Below are 18,352 nucleotides of genomic sequence, written 5' to 3'. Positions count from 1 at the left end.
GTCTAACGACTTCCCAAGGCGATGTATGATGTGCCGGTCGATGGCTGCTTTCCGAGTGGAGCACGTAGCAACGCTAGGCATTTGATTAAGGTCTAAACTCCCTAGACTGGCGTGAAGCTCAATCAAAACGTTCGTCAAGACTGAAAACAAGGCGTGGAATGGCGTACCTAGGATAATGGTAGTATATATATCAAATTGCGTAGGATACAGAGAATGTTCGAAGGTTCACATTTTGCCCCTGCACTTGCAGATGACACCATATCATGACGGACGTATATGAAGAAGAGCGGGAAGCTCCTAGCAAAGGCGAACTATATACAATCTGGTACCGCGCATATCTACATCATCCCTGCCCAAAACAGCGCCCCCTAGGAGGCCCATCTACTGTTTGAACGTTGAGCCGATCGGGCCAAACTTGATGTTGTAATACTTGACCTGGGCGTTTGGAGACTGCGATTCCACCTGCGACGGCTCGCCCGAGGTCGTAGCGCAATCGCCACGAGCAACACCGGGCTTGCTTGGATCCGCATCGGTCGGGTAGTTGCTATCGAGCCAGAGCATGTTGGCGTAGTGGTCGTCCCACAGGGACATCACGAGGACCATGCCCCTCTGCAGGCCCTTGGCTACGGACGCCATGCCTTCATTGGGTTAGCCATGCGCATCGACCACAATGCCACGTACACGGGGCTTACCTCCATGGTCGTTGAATGGGTACACGTCCTCTTGGAAGGCTTTGTTCTGAGCATCACACCAGGCCTGGGTGATGGAGTTGCCAGTGATACCGGAAACTTTAGGCTCCGGTTGTGCGATAGTCTTGCCGTCCTGGACATAGAAACGTTTGATCTCGGAAAGGGAACTGCCGGAACCAACGAACTGTGTGACTACGGTGAAAGGCTGGCTGGTATCGACGGTCTTGCCCTTGCCGTAGAAGTCGGTTACACCTAAGCGGTATGGGTTGAAGTCACCTGATTACGTTAGTCTACTAGTAACAAATATAGGTATATGCACTTACATCCGTTCGGATCACACGGGCCAGCATATCTCGTAGCAGAATAGGTACCGCCGCATGCGTCCCCGGTACACTCTTGGAAGCCGGCGCTGTCGCATGAGTGAGGTGTGAGCGCTTGGGATACGGAATTGGCCTCCCAGATATCCATCTCCGTGCTGTGCGGGCAGGTTTAGTCCGGGTGATTTGCAAAGCATGGCTCAGAACTACATACCAGCAGGACCCACGGTTTCCAACACCGGCGTTTTGATCGTTGGAGGATGGTTTCCAGCCCTCTACATTGGCCTGACAGGCTTGTCAGCCTTGAACCGAGAGTGAAGGTTCCCACGCACCTTGCCATTGATGAATTTCAAATCGCGCGGGCATTGCCCATCACAATAGCCTGTGCCGTACTTGGCTCCCGCCGTTCCTTGGCCTTTCGAGTCCATGGCGACAAAGTAGAGCGCGCCGTTCAAGCCACACGGGAGCTGGCTCACGTCGACATCAAACGTAAACTCGTTGCCGATCAGGTTGAACATTTGGTACGAGCTCGAATCCTTCATGAGGTATAGTCGCGACCCGATATTCGTGGAGTATGAGCCTTGCGTCACGAACTTTAGCGTGAGGGCATCGCTTCCAGCCGTGGCTCCGTAGGTGCCCGAGTAATCAGCGCCTTCAAGGACGCAATTCTGCGAGCATTTGTCGTTGTTTGGACAGGCGGTCTCGTTCCATTTGTTGCCTGTATAGCAGTTCGTGTAATCGCCTGTGACGTGCAGCCAGCGCCAGTTGGCATCGACAACCACCTCTCCGTTCACCGTCTGGCAGTTAGTCCCTCCGGTTCCGGAACACTGCTTCCAGGTCATCTTTGGGTGCGTCTCGGTTTGGTAGGTCCCGGCGGCTTGGCCGGCAACCAGAGGAGCGAGAAGCGAGCTCAGGAGTAATGCGAGCATATTGGAGGATGAAGCAATCAGTGCAGCTTGTCGAGCAGACAACGCAATCTCTCACCGGTCTTGTCTTGTCTTATATGTTCTATCAGTTGGTGCCTTCACCGCGGCCCAACCTAACTCTTTCCGATCAATCTGGTCAAATTTGATAAAATTTAATTGCGCCCATGAGGCTCGAGATGTCGACGTTGATTCATCGTATGACTATGAAGCTCGATACAGTCGCGGAGCTCGAGGAACCGACGGAGTCGGATCGTTGAATCCCATTGCCGCTTGGTCATGAGGTGACTAGAATGTATTCTCGAGAAAGGTCCCCTCGGTGAGTGGGTTCTGTACCCGCAAGAGAAATCAGATTAATGTTTTCGCACACCATGTCGCGACGCCCGTCCTCGCCAGGATCAGAAAACAGTAAGGAAAAGGCTTTCGCCACAACCGTTTCGGAATGCAACTCCCAGTCTAGTAACGGAGCCACTCATAGGGTCCTTCATTGGAGGCATGGTCGCATCATGACGCGGAAAGACCGACTCAGAGTAGGAGGCACCTTAGCCATGTGACGACCCCAAATTTTTCGATTTTGTGACGTACTGTGGTATCGATGAAGATGTCAAGGTATCGTGACATTCAATCCAGATAGCTCATATACTGAGGTTGAAATAAGCCGGGTTCGCGGGGCTTGTCGTCTGGCTTACCCGGTTTTGAAATCCAACGTCGGAACATTGCGCACGCGCACGGGCCGAACACGCGTAGAAGGGTCTAGATGTTAGCACACGTGCGCCGAGTATACAGAGAAATTAATCTAAAATAGAGTGTGGTGTTGAGGGCTCGCGAGAGAATGACCAATCCCGTCCCTAGAATTTTTTCTGTCCACCAACCAGGTCGAACTTACATAAATTTCGTGTCACCTTACCTCAGGATACGGACTAAGGCGTTTCTCTGCCTTACCGGGCTAAAACATTATTGGGATATTTTCTTCACCGTAGCGCTTTTAAGGCTTTCCGAGGCTGCTGACTCGAGGATCTGATTTACAAGCCTTAGGTAATAAGGTTAGTGTGAAGACCTGCAAACTCATCTATAAGGTATATTATAGACGATGCGAAAGAGAAGCGGCGGTAGCAATCTCCCGGGCGGTTTGACGTGCTTTCGACTCCCCGCACCACTACCAGGTCAGATCTGAGCAGATTCTGCCCGATATAGCGTGACACCGTTGCTCCCGCAAATTAGGGAACATTGTACACGTCCACCCTCCAGGCGACTCTGCGCGGCTTCCGGAGATGATTGTTCGTGGGGCTCCAGCTCTAAGGGCCGCTTACCCGCACGTTATGGCTCAGACTCTGAGCCAGAGAGATGAGTACGGCATACGTTCTCCGAATCATAACCGTAAGCCTTCCTCAGTGTGTCTGTAGTTGCGGGTTCCGTCCAAGGCTTGCTAGCAAGGATGATCAGCTACCCTATAGCGACACGGTCGTCGCAAAGCTCAGGTGTTGGTAGGCAAGTTTAGGAGAATAGAGCAGGAAATTCTGATTTTTGGCTGTAATTTCATGCGCCTTTCGGCTTGCTTGAGCAGTTCAGCCGGTGGTTGGCGTGGCCGTGTCGTAGGGTTGGTACCCGTAATGTGCGGCGCAAAATCGATCTTACGAGCGTCTTATGCCCTTTGCTGTGAGAAAGCACAAAAAATGGCGGTTCTAGTATCTAGAGCGGGATATATGATTGCTCGTGAGCTGAACGGAGGAGATGAGGACAGGTGTCTTTGCTTCGCTGAAGTTTCGCCCCCGATACCACGTTGTTTTTTGGTTCTGGCTCGCGAGAGATCTGTCAGGTCGAGAAGGGATACGTGCTCTAAAAGGCTGTGGATCTGAGTGTGCAAGCGCGTATTGAAGGCCTCTCATCGGCCCCTTCAACTGCTCAGGTAGGAAACTAGTAATGCATTTCCGAAGAAAACAATAAAGGTCCGGCATGCTTCCACTATGACTAGCCAATTCTCCATCTTCTTCCTCCCAGAAAAATTGTGGAAAATAGGGACCAAGGCGCCTTCGGAGAGGAGGCGTCCTGGAAGGGTACGATTTACTTCTCGTCCTTCTTCATACCAAATTCCGTTTCCAGAGACTTCTTCAACTTCGACTCTCTCATACCCCACGCAGCGACGAATCCGAAACAGGCGAATATGGTAGATATCTGCCAGACGCGCCTGAGCGCACCTCATAGGTGAGGATGATTTCACTCCTGACCGGCTCCGGGAAGCTATTGATGAAGGCCGCTGACGCTTTTTCGTAAGCGAATCCGTTGTGGAGCATATTCTGCACGTCAACATCGCTGACCTGTCCGGACGAGCGTTCGAACTGGTTATTGAAGACCGTAGCAGGTATGGGGACGCCCCATATAGACCCAAGGCTGCGGAGGAAGCCCCAAGTCGCGGTTGATGGCGCAATATCGCTTTCAGGAAGCCCCACCTGAACCGCAGGAAGGATAGATGTAGTCACGAGGCCAATTCCAGCGGCACTAATGATTTGAAAGATGGCCCATTTCGCGGTAGAGGAGGAAGAGTTGAGGGTGGTGAAAAGCCCGACGCTTAGACTTTGTAGGCTAAATCCGATAATACACAAAGGCTTATACCGACCGGTTGAGGTAACAAGGCCACCAGCGATGACAGCGAAGGGTATAACCACAATGGCTGTAGGTAAAAATTGCACTCCGGACCGGGTGGGGCTACTCAGCAGTATACTCTGAAAGAACACTGGAAGAAAGTAGGTAACCCAGTAGAGAATCATGCCGTGCAGGAAGACCAAGACAAATGCGATCGCCGAAGTTCGGTTCTTAAATAACCTTGGAGGCATAACGGGCTCTTTCTGCCATCCCGCCATTTAGTAGGTGTGGAACGCAACCATGCCAAAAAGACCTAGGACCAAAGGAAGGATGGTTCGCCAGGATGACCATGATCGTAGAGTGCCTCCGTAGGTCAGCGCGATCAGGATAGAAACCATTGAGGTTACGAGGATGGCGTTCCCGATATAATCCAGACGCTTTAGCTTTGTCATCATAGTTGCCTCTTTCTCGTAATTCACTTGGAGAAAAAGAATAAGCAAGAGCAGCGCAACCCCAGAGACAGGTAGCCCGAGATAGAAGACCCAACGCCAGGAAGAATGATCGACCAGTATTCCACCAATAAACGGGCCAAGGGATGATCCGGCAGCGAAAACAGCGAAGATTACTCCCATGATATTTCCACGCTTTCTTTGTGGAACAAGATCGCAGACGATAATGTCTATGAGCATGTTCACATCGCCGAGGCCGATCCCCTGCAGGGTTCGTCCGCCGATGAGCATGCTCGCCGAATTGGATCCGCCTGCGATACCGCTACCGAGTGCGAAAACGGCGACGGAGAATATGCAGGGCCATCTTCGGCCGAATACGTCGGCTAGCTGCCCGAAGAGCGGCTGCACTACTGCGCTTCATGACAGTGAGCATCTAAATGTTGACATATGCTCTGCGGTGACTTACCTGGACAGAAATATGGCGTTCACAAACCACACATATAGCTCCCTAGAATCCAAATTGCGGGCTATGCTCGGCAGAGCCGTAGCCGTAACTGTCCCTTCGATGGCGGTAAGGAGAGAGGTCACGCAAGACTCGTTATAACCATCCAAAACCTCCATCCGGAATTAGTCTCAGAAACATGGTCCTCGGGATCCTCTGCCTGCGGGCCGTTTGGGATGGAGAGATTGGAGTCAGTTGTCGCATGAACAGCCTTATCGCTGGTTTGTTTGTTGCCTGCTCGGTCTTACGGTCCGGTGTCCATTTGCGGGTGAGCAGCTCCAATGCTAAGAAAAAGGGAATTGGACGACACGAACACACTTTCCTCTGGCGTTTGAAGCTTTTCAAGCGTTTAAACACAGATTCATGAAGACATGGGTGACGGTTGCATGGATTTCAGAAACTGTGCCACATTTGATTGAGGCACGAGTTTTCACATGACTGATTGCGCGCCGACGGCGGCCGCTTGTAGGAGGGCGATAGTAAAATAAATTGCAAAAGTGTTGATCTTATCTCTCGAGGCCGGATGAGGTCAGCGCTTAACACCCGGTATGGAGTTCGGCGGATCCGCGACACTGGTCCGATACGCTCGGCACTGATGAGCTCCAAGGCAGAGCAGTTGAGATTGGAGGGTCTACGAGCGTTCCCTGAACCTATCGCAGTTGGGAACCTAAGCAATCTCTACTCGGTATCGCACTCTCACCTACCGTGCGTCGATTTCTCAAATCGGAATTCTTCAACTTCGAATTACTGCGAATCCTGAGAACCGCGCCGTATTATGGCTGGGCGGAGCTTTCGATACAGTTTCCAGGATACGAACTCGGAGAAGAAGCGCAAAGGAGCAGTGACACTTGCGTTGTCCGTGCGGCTTTCCTGAGAGCTGCCATCTACTCCCAACCAAGGAAAGCATGCTGAATTCTTCGTACCCGCAGCAAGATCCTTGCCCGTGAGAGACCTTGAGCATTACGTTACCGAAGATTCAGGCCAAGTGTACTCAAACATCGCGTTGGAGGAATGGAACCAGAAAGCGTGGTGAGTTGGCTTGAGCGAGGAGTTAGCGGAGTGATTGCGTGATTGAAAGGAAAGGCTCAAAGTCTACCGGACTTCGAGAGGCGGCGCAAGTTTGCATAAATACGGTCTGCGAACGTTACGGGTACGGGTAGAGAGTGCTCTAGGGACTTCGTCATGCTAAATCCATCAAAAATTTCGCTTTGTGGGGGCTCTGAATAGTTTTCTCATGCTTACTACAAGAGTGTACTTCATCCTATCCACAATAGTCACCCCCATGCCACAATTCATAATGCGTCAGGAAGCATAAATGTTGCTTCGAGAGGGCACTTACGCCAAATATGCGGCGGGCGCAATGTCCACTACACCATCTAGGCAGTCGGCCGCGGTGGCTGGGAGGGGTGCCTTCTTCTCAACCCCATGCTATCTCAGGGGTCGCAGTGGCGCACCCTCAACGAGTTCTCAAGGGAAAGGCCTATGACTGGGGCTGAAGATGAGAAGGCGTAATAGGGGGCACAGGGCACCTGCCCAGGTGGGAACAATAGTCTCATGACGTCACGACTCTTGCTGTTTTCGACACCGGCATGAAAACATCAATAACTGGAGGCGGCGCAACCTACCTCTCTAGAATTTGGAAACTGAAAACTGAAAATGTCGACCAGGGCTACAGAACTGCAAGAAAACTTCGAAAAGAGGCCAGATCCGGTGGCGCTCACGTCGAACCGCGACCCGTCCCAAAACGCCTCGTCAAGCGGCGACTATAGCCAGACCCGGAGAAGTCAATTCCCCTGGAGCCAGAACGCGAGCGCATCGTACAGTCGATATGCAACCTGTATTCTGTGAGCGCGAGCGAGGAAGACATGCACGTGTATGCGGCCGGAGCCATCTACGACGACCCATGGAGCTTTTGCGACACGAGATATAAGATAGCCGGGCAATGGTATGGTTTCAGGAGCAAAAGGATCACAATCTTTCTGCTCTTTCAGTTATGACAACTTATATATCCGCCAACATATGGTATGTGATCGATCACTCCCGGCTCGTCACGCCATGCAGCACGTCGAACTAACATAAAGATAGGCATAGCCATGATCATGGCCAGAACGCGCACTATCAAGATGGAAGTGGTATCTTCCGAGTCGGATGAAATCATCTTCAAGCTTCAGCAGGAATACACTCCGAAGCCAATGCCAATGCCAAAGAAAGTGAATTCGCTGGTTACGCTGACGTTGGATGAGCAAGGACAGGTGGAATGAGAAAGATTATAACTACGAGGGGTTAGGGAAGGTCATGAAGATCCTGAATGGTGATCATTTGACGAAGATCACGAGGCTGCCGGGCAATCTGTGAGTGGTGATGGTGGGTATTAGTTGGGGAGAGCAAGGGGGATGTGGTGGATAAATTGCTCTAGTGTGTGCGCGACTCTCCGACGCCTCCCGCCGCCTGTTTCTCGCCTCTGCACAGTACCACTTGGCTTCAGCTCTCAAAACCAGCGGTGTCTAGCCCTTCTGTCAATTAGCCTCTGTGGCAACTTAGTTAATGGCTACCTAGGTAGTTTATCAAGCCAAAGGGGGGAACTCGTTCTCTGCATCGCGTCCCCCCCTCTCGCAGACGGATTTACTAAACGATTTTCAAATGCCTTTATACCTTAACAGAGCCGAAGCTCTATTACAAGTATTTGCGCGTACCCTTACCACAACAGCGGCGCGCTAGGACGAGGTCTACAGCCCTTCCTCAGGCGACACTGCGAACATCCTGATCTCACTAGACATCGTCGGTTCAAACTCAGGGGTGGTCACGGATGATATATATCGGCCAGGTTACATCACAACCGGGCTATCCGAGAACACCCCATGTGGTCAGGCGTTTGGCACTAGAACTCAATCCCGAATCCGGACGGACCCTCAGACCTTTCCTAGCAAAGCCGCCGTCCCTATAATCGTGCAAGAGTGGTAGTTTTCCTGGACATCGCGGGCAATCTTTTTTCAAGCTCGAATTTCCAAGCACTGCATATTGCCTTCGGGGTGACGTTATCGTTAGTTCGTGCCGTTCAAACAAACCTTGTTACGCGCGCGAGCCGTGGGCTTTCATCAAGCTGACCCTGTCATAGCTGCGCAAAGCAGTCATTCGCTTGGCGACTGATGTGAGTCATAGGGCCATTTCGTGTTCCCCGGGCGATGAACATGATGGCGGCTCCGTGTACTTGCTTAAGTCTTAGTCATTCTGATCGCGCTCGTTCCACCAACGACTCCGCACGGGTGTTACATTCCAACGTTGAAGGCCCGGCCGTTCAACCAAACAAAAGTCCGTCATCAGCCTTCTCCAGAATCTTATGCAGCACCTTTCCCGCGGTCTCTTTCCCAACACACATTTTCAGAGATAAGTTATACCCAACACTCGAGGCCAAGCCTACGAAACAATTCCGATCCATGGCCTGTGGTTGAGAGTGTCAAGAGCCGTCTCCTATTTCTAGGATGCCGCTTCTTACTCGATAACGCGAATCCATCACTCACTGCATTCCAAGTCCGGGATCAACCCCCAGTTGGCCTATGCTATGATCTAGGTTCTCGGTTTGGAGGCATTCGAAGATGCCCTTCACCCACTTCGAACAGAAAACTAGGACATCAAATCCTCCGCATCGAGATTCTTAAGGGCTTGCGCTTCGACTTTCGAAGCGGAAGAGGCAAGGGAGTTGAAAGCGACTCCTCTATGGCTCCTGTTTGACCCTCGCGGAACTTGTTGCAGCTTTGCACATCACCTCACCGAGCGGTCGAACAATCACTTCGTTGGAGGCAGAGATTCAAAGAAATACGGCTTGCTTATTAAATTCCATCGGGATGACGACCTCACGGCGGATGTACTCGAAGTGTTCCATCGTCGGACCCGCGCCAACCTGTATGACTCAGAATTCGAAACGACGACCATTACTCTTGCCCCCGATTCCATTGCGCCATACTTTCGAAAAGAGTACGGCACTGCTGCTAACGATGGAAATGATCCCCGCGTCGGTATCTTCACCTCGGAAGCCCACTCCACGTTCCTTGCGACCTACCTGAACATGTTCGTCAACCCAGATTCTGGCGAAAAATCGGCTGTTGCTAGTCCTCTGCGCTCAGACGCGCAAGAGCACTGGCCTTTGCACGTGAAGGCCACGCTGTCAGCATCTCCAGTACTATGACCCCGACCCAACTTGATCTTGTGGCTCTTATGGACATTACTAAACGACGAGACCATTTTCTGGACTCGGTGTTGCAGCAAACCCGTGATCGTTCTTCCCCCAATATGATCGCTCGCTAAGTCCAATCATTGAGTGAGAACATCTTTTTCACCCTCAAGCCGCACACCCAGAAGTAGACCTTGTTATGCGAGCATCGGCCGTAAGCAATGTTCCTCCCGATAACCGCTGTAAATACCGAAAAAGGCTCACTTGGAGAAATGCGGTACGCCCAGCCACACACTCCCTCATGGCTCAGACCCAGTCCCGTATCCGCTTCCACTCGACACGATACTCAAGGCAGTGAAGAGGGCCGGCTTGCAGGGAAACGCGGTTTGGCAAAGCCAACTTGATGTGTGCTTTCGGAGCTCCTGACACATCAATGAAGCAATTAAACACTTTGGACTCGCGATAGAAATCAGCGTCTCTTCTGCGCGAGTGCGGCGAGACCTAGCGATGGCGTGTGAAGAAAAGAGCTACTCCAACAAGGAGTTAGCCAACACAGCGATTCTCCATCGGCGTCCGGAAAATACCGATGTCAGTCTAGAGGACGTTCAATTTGAGGTCGACCCCTACAAACCCATCACAAACAGCTACCAGATGCCCATATATACCTTGCTAGTGCGAACACGCTGACGCAAGGTTGCTGAGACAGAGAAAACATTAGACTGGAGACATCTTTGCATATTCCCTTCAAGGCCTGAGTTCACTCATCCGTTGCTCCATTTATTCCTTTGGCTTTGCGTCGTTGTAGCAATTGAATACCATCACCAAGGTTGGTGGAAATGGCCAAATGGGACTCTGACTTCAGATTAGGGCCAAGTACGCTATGTCTCGTTGTCTCGAGCGCAGAGTCACCTTGATTCATCAACCACATCAATGCGTCAGTGGAACAGTCTTACAGGAGTATAACAAGCTGCGTCCAGCTGCCCCGCCTGCAAGCGTTCTTCCTTTCACACTTGTTGCTTCTTGACAGCCACGATATCGTCCATCGAGAATCACGAACGTCCCTATATTGACTTCCTGTCCGACTGTGTCCCCATCACCCATCTCCCTCGAAGTTAGCAATGAGCAAACGCGAACGGTCTTCCCCAAGTCCACAGCCCGAGCCAAAACAACGGACTACGGAAAGCAACATCACCGGTGCATATCTGTGGGCCAACAAGTATGGAGACCCCCCAGGAACGATTTGGAGTCGAGAAACTATCGCAGAAGCAAGCAAGCTGCAAGCTTCCGCCCACATGTGGAACGACATGCGGCGACTAAGGCCTCTGGCCAATGCCTTGCCCGTGATAAAAGATAAGTTCACTGCCGAAGAGATCCCACATTTGCAACAGATGACCAAGGACATTGAGGAAGAGATAGAGAGATTAAACCGACTTCTCGGTGATTTCAGCGAAGGAGGCATCTATCGCGTCCGCGACATCTTCGGGGAATGGCACACATTTCCGTTCCCGGAAGTGCGACCTAGGCACAAGCTCATCGTGCGAGTATTGGGCGTCGTTGCCTTCTCCCAAAATTTCGACGACAATAACGACATCAAGACCGATAACCCGAAACAAAAGTGTCTGTATGATCTGGAACCTATGCCGCTCTCTAAGCACGACCTGTGGAGGCAGTGCGACACCTACGAAACGCCGCCGTGGGAATTCTGGATGCACGAATGGGAAACCGGGAATTTCCACTTGAAGCGCTATGTGTGGCGCAGAAACATTCAAAAGCCGATCGGAATAGACTTCGTTCATGAGTGGAGGCACATAAGGGAGTTGTCCGCGGACCAGCGGAAGGATGCAAAGCACTGGGCTAGCCACTGGAAAATGTTAGCGGATAGGCTCCGATCCTACATCAAGGAGCATAGGGAGCGACTCAAGAACGTGGATAAGGTTATTTGCTTTGCCCTAGGGCCCCTACACTACGGATTTTCGAAATGCTTCGTACAGCACATGGCAGCCAACACCGTCCGCGAGGTTCTAGAAGAGCTAAAGAAGACTAAAAGAACACAGAAGAACATCGGGGTCGTCGCCCAAGATCCGGCGTATTGCAAGCATTGCGCGCACGTGCTTCAAGAAACACTCTCCATCGAAACCACCACGGACTTCGAAGCCTTCTTGGAAGTGGGCCAGAATACATTTGTGATTACATTTGCGCCTAGCGCCCCCGTTTGCGGCATCATCGCAGATCTGACTCTGGAAGTCGGGGGCCCGGCTGCAATGCTGTGCGACGAGATCGAGGACGACTATCTGAGGCCGGAGTGGGATGATACGCGCTGGATCGATGCCGAACCCACCAAGAACCTCGTCGCCTACAAGAGACGCTGTAGCATAAAGGAATTTGGGGACACCAAAGACGTGATGGGCATGTCGTATCATGAATTCATGGCAAGATACCCCATCGTCCCAGCAGAGCTGCCACATGATACGCCAAACGAGACGGAAATCTGGGAGGAAGTGAAGAAGGTGTATAGCCTCTCTTTCAAGTCAAATTTCCATGATATCTTTTTGTATGTGAGGAAGAAGTCAGTAGCCCCAACTGGGAGCAGTTGAGGGGTTCTTGGGAACTCCGATCTCACCTATGTAGAATAGTCACCATTTCATTCTTTCGGAGCAGACTGCACATAGACGCTGAAAAGACCAGCCTGAAGAACTTCAAGCGTGTTACCAAAGTCCAATTACGACTTCGATTGAAAATTTGGGTTAAGCCGGGGGTAATATACAACCCCGCGCAGTGTTGACTCGGTGCTTGGCCCGGAGGCGGAATGTGTCGCACTCATCATCCCACAAGCTTCCTCTTCCTCACCTCAGCATTCTGCAATCTCACATTCATTCTCCTACTCTGCATTATTAGGAATTTGCGCTCTGCATTCTGCTTCTTGAAGGATTTCGAGCAACTTCGAGCCGGACATCCGGCATTGGGATTTCCCCCCAAAGCCTCAAGACTCGGTCGCCTGCAGGCAGCGTTCCGGATAACTCTTCATGTAATTAACTATATGAGATCCTCATTCTCCTCCTCTTCATCCTCTCCGCCCCAATCCAGCTTCATCAGCAATCGATCCACCCCACCTACCCTCAAGGGTTCATACCTCCCCTCCACGCTACCATACTCTCTTATAGCCTCCCAACCACCCGTACCCACTCTCTCGGAGTCGATCTCCCTCAGGCGCTCCATCAGTGCCTTCAGATCCGAATCTAGTCTTCTCCTGGCCCTATCAAGCTCTAAGCTCACATCTTTCTCCTCTTGCTTGTAGTTATGGCTGAAGTCTTCGAAGCCTTCATCCTCCTCCAGGTCAAGATTTTGGTGAATGGTCTGCAAGCGCGTGATGTAGGCGACGAGTTCATCGACGTGCGTGAAGAGGGTGCGGAGGGTCCTTGGAAACGAAGGGTCGGTGAGGAGGAGGGAGTATGTTACCGAGGTCAAGAAATGGCGATGGGCGAGAGAGAGGGCTTCGGGATCATGGTGTTGTGCTTCTGGGGTTATGGTGGACTGTTGTGAGCGAGTAGAGCCACTGGAAGGTTGGGGTTCCAGATTGGTGCTTGTACTGGTGGAAGTGGTAGAAGAGTCGCGCTCAGGATGCTCGACCCAGTGTAAGAAGTGTCTGAAAGACTCCTGGACTACCTCCCCTTGGAAGTAAGCCTCGCTCTCAGAGAGAAAGAAAATCGCTGCTGCGCACGTCGCCCAGACCGGCCGCAGGTACCGAGTCCGTGTGTTATTCCGCTCGCGACGCCTCCCCAATACAGCCATGCCATGGGGCGAGTTGCTGTATCTATAATCAGGAGGGCCTGGGTGGACTCTGCGGATGGAACTCTGGCGCCAAAGCTGCACTATATGGAGATGAGCGCGGCGCAGCGCAAGGAGGTATGCATTAATAGCCGAATAGACATCGAGATCCGCCTTCGTCATGAAAAGATCTAGCGGCGACCTTATATCCATAGTTAGAGACGTTGGTACGGCCAACAACAGGTCGTCAAATGCCACGATGGCAATCTGGGGAAGAATGGCAGCGGAGTCCCTGGCGCGGCCGGGCGTCCCGGGTCGATGGCTTGCTCGGTCTTGGACAGAGAGATGAAGGATGTCCATTGCAACATCCAGGATATCATCTGTATGATCGTCTTCGCCACTCAACGTCGAGAGCACAGAGAACGAACGCGCTAATGTATGGTTGATCTCGGCCTCTTTCAGCAGTATCCCTTGAATGCCTTGGCTAGACTTGGTCTGCAGTGGGTTCCGATGACGGGAGTGTATCCTTTCATCTGCTTCCGCTATCAACGCCATTGGAAATTCTCCTCGGCCCAGCAGGAAGAACTGATGCAAGACGGTGAGGATCTCCACGATCTTATCGCGAGGCAGAAGATGCTGAAGAAGATTCCGCGAGAGAGACAACCGGATATTTGCGACTGCTTCTGAGAGCTTTGCCGAGGATATAGGAGCCGTCACCTCAGAAAGATGGCGAACATGTACTGGTAGCAGCTCAAGCTCCGAGACAGTAGAAGACGACCCACTCAGCGTACTGGATGACGATGGCAAGGACCGAATCTGATTGAGGGACTTTCCAATGAACAGTATAGAAGCGGCGGTCTGACGTGTCACGTACTTTGGCAACAGTTTGTGGTTCACAGCGAAAGAGAGGTCCTCATCGTGGTCATCGCCGATGAAAAAGTCGGTTGCCCCAAATGAAGGCAGGCGACCGTATAGTAGCCACGTGGAGAGCTGTCGTAGCCACGAGGTCTCCGCAACGGTCCCAAGATGGAGGGCCGCCTCTTCAAGATCAGGATAACCGGTCTGTGATTCTGTCCGTAGCTTGTCGATAAGTCCAGCCCCAGAAGACGCCCTTTGATCGGTTTGCTCGGCCTTTTTGGGAACTTCGGGAGACATGATGAAGCTGCTGATGTCCCACAACCATTCCATCAGCCTAACCCATTCGGAGAATTCGCCAACAATTCCGGCCAGGGGCACGATGTTGTACGCGCCCACAGTGGAGGCATCCTGTTTCAGAATGCGGCTCTCAACGTCCAAAATCTGGCGTTGGAACTTGTCCAGATGGTAAGAGGTGATGGCTGCGGCTACTGCCCTGCACACGGTGGAGGGATGGGAAGCAGCTATTCGGGTGACATGATCGCGGGTCCGGCGATGCAGACGCGACAGATGGCCCAGGGAAGACAGCAGCTCAGCTTCGGGCGGCGAAAGCAGCGCGATGGGCGTCGAAGTCACGTGCGAATGGCCCGGCTGGGCATCGAAGAGCGCGGAGGGGTGGCCGGAGAGCGAGAGGAGTATTTCGTGGAGCATGGCCGCGGTGGGGTGCCGCCGCTGTTCGACGGCCGCGGGCGCGGGCTTCGTTTCTGAAAGAAGACGAGAAGGAGGCTCAGGATCTCGAAGCGACACATGAGGACATGGCGCGGGCTGAAGTTATGCGTGTCGGGTCGGATTGTGAAACGCGTAGTCACGAGCATAAACAGCCGAACTCGCCAAGGCATGCCCCGCGCTAAGACCAGAAAGTGCAAGCGGGATCGCCCATCGGCCAATCACAGCGACATCATTAACACGGTGCTGTCCCTGCAAAACCGCCGACCCGCATGTTGTTGAGCGGCCGAAGCCACGATGCAGCCTCCCACTCCCACTCCATTTTTGCAGTCACTCGCTTGAAGCATGGCCCACAGAGCCCTCGTGAGGCCAATTGGCCTTGTGCCTGCCCTCTGCCGCCCACAGCACGTCTCCCGCCCGTTCAGCACCGTTCTCGACACTCCCATCAACCCGGCCGCTCAACAGACCCCACCGCCAGCCCCGAGCTCGTCTGTCTTTCACGATGCGGTGCAGGCAGCAGCCCCGAGGACGAACTGGACGAAGGAGGAGATCTCTGAGCTCTACAACACGCCCCTGATCAACCTCACGTATGCTGCGGTACGTACACGCACAACTCCCCTCGCGCCCGCGACTCATATTCGCAGGCCACGGTCCACCGCCGCTTCCACAACCCCGCCGCGATCCAGATGTGCACTCTCATGAACATCAAAACCGGCGGCTGCAGCGAGGACTGCAGCTACTGCGCCCAGTCGTCCCGCTACAACACCGGCCTCAAAGCCAGCAAGATGGTCGACGTCGCCTCCGTCCTCGAAGCCGCCCGGGTCGCAAAGGAGAATGGCAGCTCCCGCTTCTGCATGGGCGCCGCGTGGCGAGACATGCGCGGTCGGAAGACAAACCTGAAGAACGTCAAGGAAATGGTCAAGGGCGTGCGCGCAATGGGCATGGAGGCCTGCGTGACACTGGGCATGATTGACGCCGAGCAGGCAAAGGAGCTCAAGGATGCCGGCCTGACGGCCTATAACCACAACGTAGATACCTCCAGGGAGCATTATCCGAGCGTCATCACTACGCGGACGTATGATGAGCGACTGGCCACTATCAACAACGTGCAGAATGCTGGCATCCACGTCTGCACAGGCGGCATTCTCGGACTGGGTGAGAAACCGCAGGACCACGTCGGCCTCATCCACACGGTTGCTACCCTCCCATCGCACCCCGAGTCTTTCCCGGTCAACGCCCTTGTACCCATCAAAGGCACGCCGCTGGGCGAAAGCAAAGCGATCGCCTTCGACGCTATTCTCCGCACAATTGCCACCGCGCGGCTCGTCCTGCCAACCACCATCATCCGTCTGGCAGCGGGTCGACATACCATGCGCGAAGAGAAGCAGATGATGTGCTTCATGGCAGGCGCCAACGCTGTCTTCACTGGGGAGAAGATGCTGACGACGGCCTGCAACGGGTGGGAAGAGGACAAGGCCATGTTTGATAGGTGGGGCCTAAGGCCAATGGAGAGCCACGAGACAATCGGGGGTCAGCAAGAGATTGCTGAAGCCAAAAGCGAAGCGAGTATCGGGGAAGCACTCACGTCAGCAGAACAGACTACACCGGCTAGCATATGAGAATCGGGATGCCGTCTATGCTCAAACACCAGAGGGTCGGATGATTAGCGTCTCCATCGCCCTCTAGAGGCCTTCAGGCGGGGTAATGCCCGCGCGATATATACATCAACCCTTATAGACGCGCGTATAGAACGCCATCTTCCTTGCCCACCCTTTTTGTCGTCTCCGCCTCTGAGCTCTGCGCTCTTCTTGCGCACCATTCCTCCATCGTACCCACTAACCTCCGAATCTCCTCCACCGTGTTCCCTGCATGCAGGCAAACTCTAACTCTAGACGTGCCTTCAGGAACGGTCGGCGGTACCACAGCCCTTACCATCATGCCCTTGTCTTGTAGGTACTTAGCCAGCGCCTTAGGGTCGTCCAGCTGGATGGAAAATATTGGCGACTTTGGGCGCTCTAGAGGGACCCTCAGCAGCTCATTGAAATTAGCCGTGCGGACAGCGTTCAACTCCGCGAACAGGGCTTGAATGAGGGAGCGTAAGTGCGCCGCTAGCGACACCGTGCGTCCTTGAGCGAGAAACAAATAGGAGGTGCGTATTGCCGCTAGCGCGGGATAGGACAGGAAGGTCGTGTATATAAGGGGCCGGGCGTAGTTGATCAGGTAGTGTCGGAGCACTGGAGAGCCGAGTATAATTGCTGTTTAGTGTCAATCTAACGTCGCTGCGTAATGTATATAGAAGGAGATATCAAAGCTCACCGCCGTTACAACCCAGTGCCTTGCCAAACGTATGCAAGCGCGCAAAGACCCGCCGTTCCAGCCTTAATTCGCAGACTAGACCTCGTCCAAGCGGTCCCAGTACGCCCGTTGCGTGCGCCTCGTCGACAACCACATAGCCCGCTCCTTTCGGTAGAACGTCTTCGACCGTCTCGACGATGGCACACAGCGGCGCTAAATCGCCATCCATGCTATAAACCGCCTCCACAGCGACGAAAACATGACACTCCCCCGCTCTTAACCTATCCCCCAGTCCATCCTCTCCCATCAGCTCTTGAAACACTCTCCTCAGATCCCCAACGCAATTATGCCGGAACGCCACCCTCTTCCCCGCCCGACTCAACCTCATCCCATCATGCACACTCGCATGGATCAGCTCATCATGCACAACAACATCCCCCGGCTGCGGCACGCACGCGAAAAACCCCGCATTCGCATCGAAGCCGGAGTTGAACAGCAGTCCCGCCTCGGCGCTGTGGAAGGCGCAGATTTCCCTCTCTAGCGTTTCCGCGTACGCGGAGTTGCCGTCGAGCAGGCGCGAGCCCCCGCTTCCGAGCGGCAGGTTCGAGGTCAGAAGTTCCTGGTGGTAGGCGCGTTTGAGGGAGCTGTTGGTGGAGAGGGAGAGGAAGTCGTTGCTGGAGAAGTCGGTGCTGGTGGGGGGGTTGAGGGTTAGGGTGCGCAGGGTAGAGGCTGTGAGGCGTCGGGAGAGGAGGGTGCGGAGTTTGGTTTCTAGGAGGGATGGACCGGGGTCTTTTGACATGGTGCTGTGCTTGCTTGAGCTACCACAATTTGGCGTGGAGGACTTGGGGTTTGGCGGACGCGGTTTGCGGAGGGCTGGAGGTTTTTGTGGCGGGGAGCTGACGAGATAGACGGCGGATGGGGGAATTTGGCTCAGGTTACATAGCGGACCTCAAGAGGCCTGTCGTACCGGGTCAGATGAGGCTCAATGGCTTCGTGGGAAGAATCTGGGGGAGGGGAAGGTCGATGGACAGGGATCTTTTTGTCTTGCATGGATGTGGTTAGCGCGCTCAACAGATCAGTCAG

The 18,352-nt window shown here is 53.4% G+C and overlaps 7 protein-coding genes across 7 annotated transcripts; 3 read left to right on the top strand and 4 right to left on the bottom strand.

The window, feature by feature from the left end:
- Positions 1-226: 226 nt before the first annotated feature.
- BU26DRAFT_484093 (glycoside hydrolase family 7 protein) lies at positions 227-2,055 on the bottom strand. Its single transcript, XM_033825840.1, has 5 exons — positions 1,339-2,055; positions 1,221-1,291; positions 1,013-1,164; positions 693-965; positions 227-638 (listed from the first exon to the last, which is right to left on the bottom strand). Exons 1-5 carry the CDS (start codon positions 1,933-1,935, stop codon positions 382-384), a joined length of 1,350 nt encoding a protein of 449 aa, XP_033683964.1. The 5' UTR covers positions 1,936-2,055; the 3' UTR covers positions 227-381.
- Positions 2,056-3,990: 1,935 nt separating this feature from the next.
- BU26DRAFT_530976 (MFS general substrate transporter) lies at positions 3,991-5,579 on the bottom strand (the record flags this gene model as incomplete). The annotated part of the gene is made up of 4 exons (XM_033830991.1): positions 3,991-4,114; positions 4,189-4,772; positions 4,809-5,373; positions 5,425-5,579. 4 exons carry the CDS (start codon positions 5,577-5,579, stop codon positions 3,991-3,993), a joined length of 1,428 nt encoding a protein of 475 aa, XP_033683963.1.
- A 1,650-nt stretch (positions 5,580-7,229) lies between these two features.
- Positions 7,230-7,721, top strand: BU26DRAFT_426620 (uncharacterized protein; the record flags this gene model as incomplete). The annotated part of the gene is made up of 2 exons (XM_033823686.1): positions 7,230-7,410; positions 7,546-7,721. Coding segments are annotated over 2 exons (357 nt in total), but the record flags the coding sequence as incomplete, so codon positions are not given.
- A 3,025-nt stretch (positions 7,722-10,746) lies between these two features.
- On the top strand, positions 10,747-12,222 carry BU26DRAFT_505073 (uncharacterized protein; the record flags this gene model as incomplete). Its single annotated transcript, XM_033826823.1, has 1 exon — positions 10,747-12,222. The coding sequence occupies one exon, from the start codon at positions 10,747-10,749 to the stop codon at positions 12,220-12,222; it is 1,476 nt and encodes a 491-aa protein (XP_033683961.1).
- Positions 12,223-12,353: 131 nt separating this feature from the next.
- Positions 12,354-15,084, bottom strand: BU26DRAFT_519129 (Spc98 family protein). Its single transcript, XM_033828981.1, has one exon. The coding sequence runs from the start codon at positions 14,957-14,959 to the stop codon at positions 12,662-12,664; it is 2,298 nt and encodes a 765-aa protein (XP_033683960.1). The 5' UTR covers positions 14,960-15,084; the 3' UTR covers positions 12,354-12,661.
- Positions 15,085-15,266: 182 nt separating this feature from the next.
- Positions 15,267-16,947, top strand: BU26DRAFT_484089 (biotin synthase). Its single transcript, XM_033825839.1, has 2 exons — positions 15,267-15,571; positions 15,619-16,947. The coding sequence occupies exons 1-2, from the start codon at positions 15,320-15,322 to the stop codon at positions 16,591-16,593; spliced, it is 1,227 nt and encodes a 408-aa protein (XP_033683959.1). The 5' UTR covers positions 15,267-15,319; the 3' UTR covers positions 16,594-16,947.
- Positions 16,706-18,068, bottom strand: BU26DRAFT_530973 (PLP-dependent transferase; the record flags this gene model as incomplete). The annotated part of the gene is made up of 2 exons (XM_033830990.1): positions 16,706-17,229; positions 17,291-18,068. The coding sequence occupies 2 exons, from the start codon at positions 18,066-18,068 to the stop codon at positions 16,706-16,708; spliced, it is 1,302 nt and encodes a 433-aa protein (XP_033683958.1).
- Positions 18,069-18,352: the final 284 nt, after the last annotated feature.

This window comes from Trematosphaeria pertusa, assembly GCF_010094035.1.
Source record: "Trematosphaeria pertusa strain CBS 122368 unplaced genomic scaffold BU26scaffold_7, whole genome shotgun sequence".
NCBI classification, from domain to species: domain Eukaryota; kingdom Fungi; phylum Ascomycota; class Dothideomycetes; order Pleosporales; family Trematosphaeriaceae; genus Trematosphaeria; species Trematosphaeria pertusa.
This window is presented reverse-complemented; position numbering and strand designations above follow the sequence as displayed.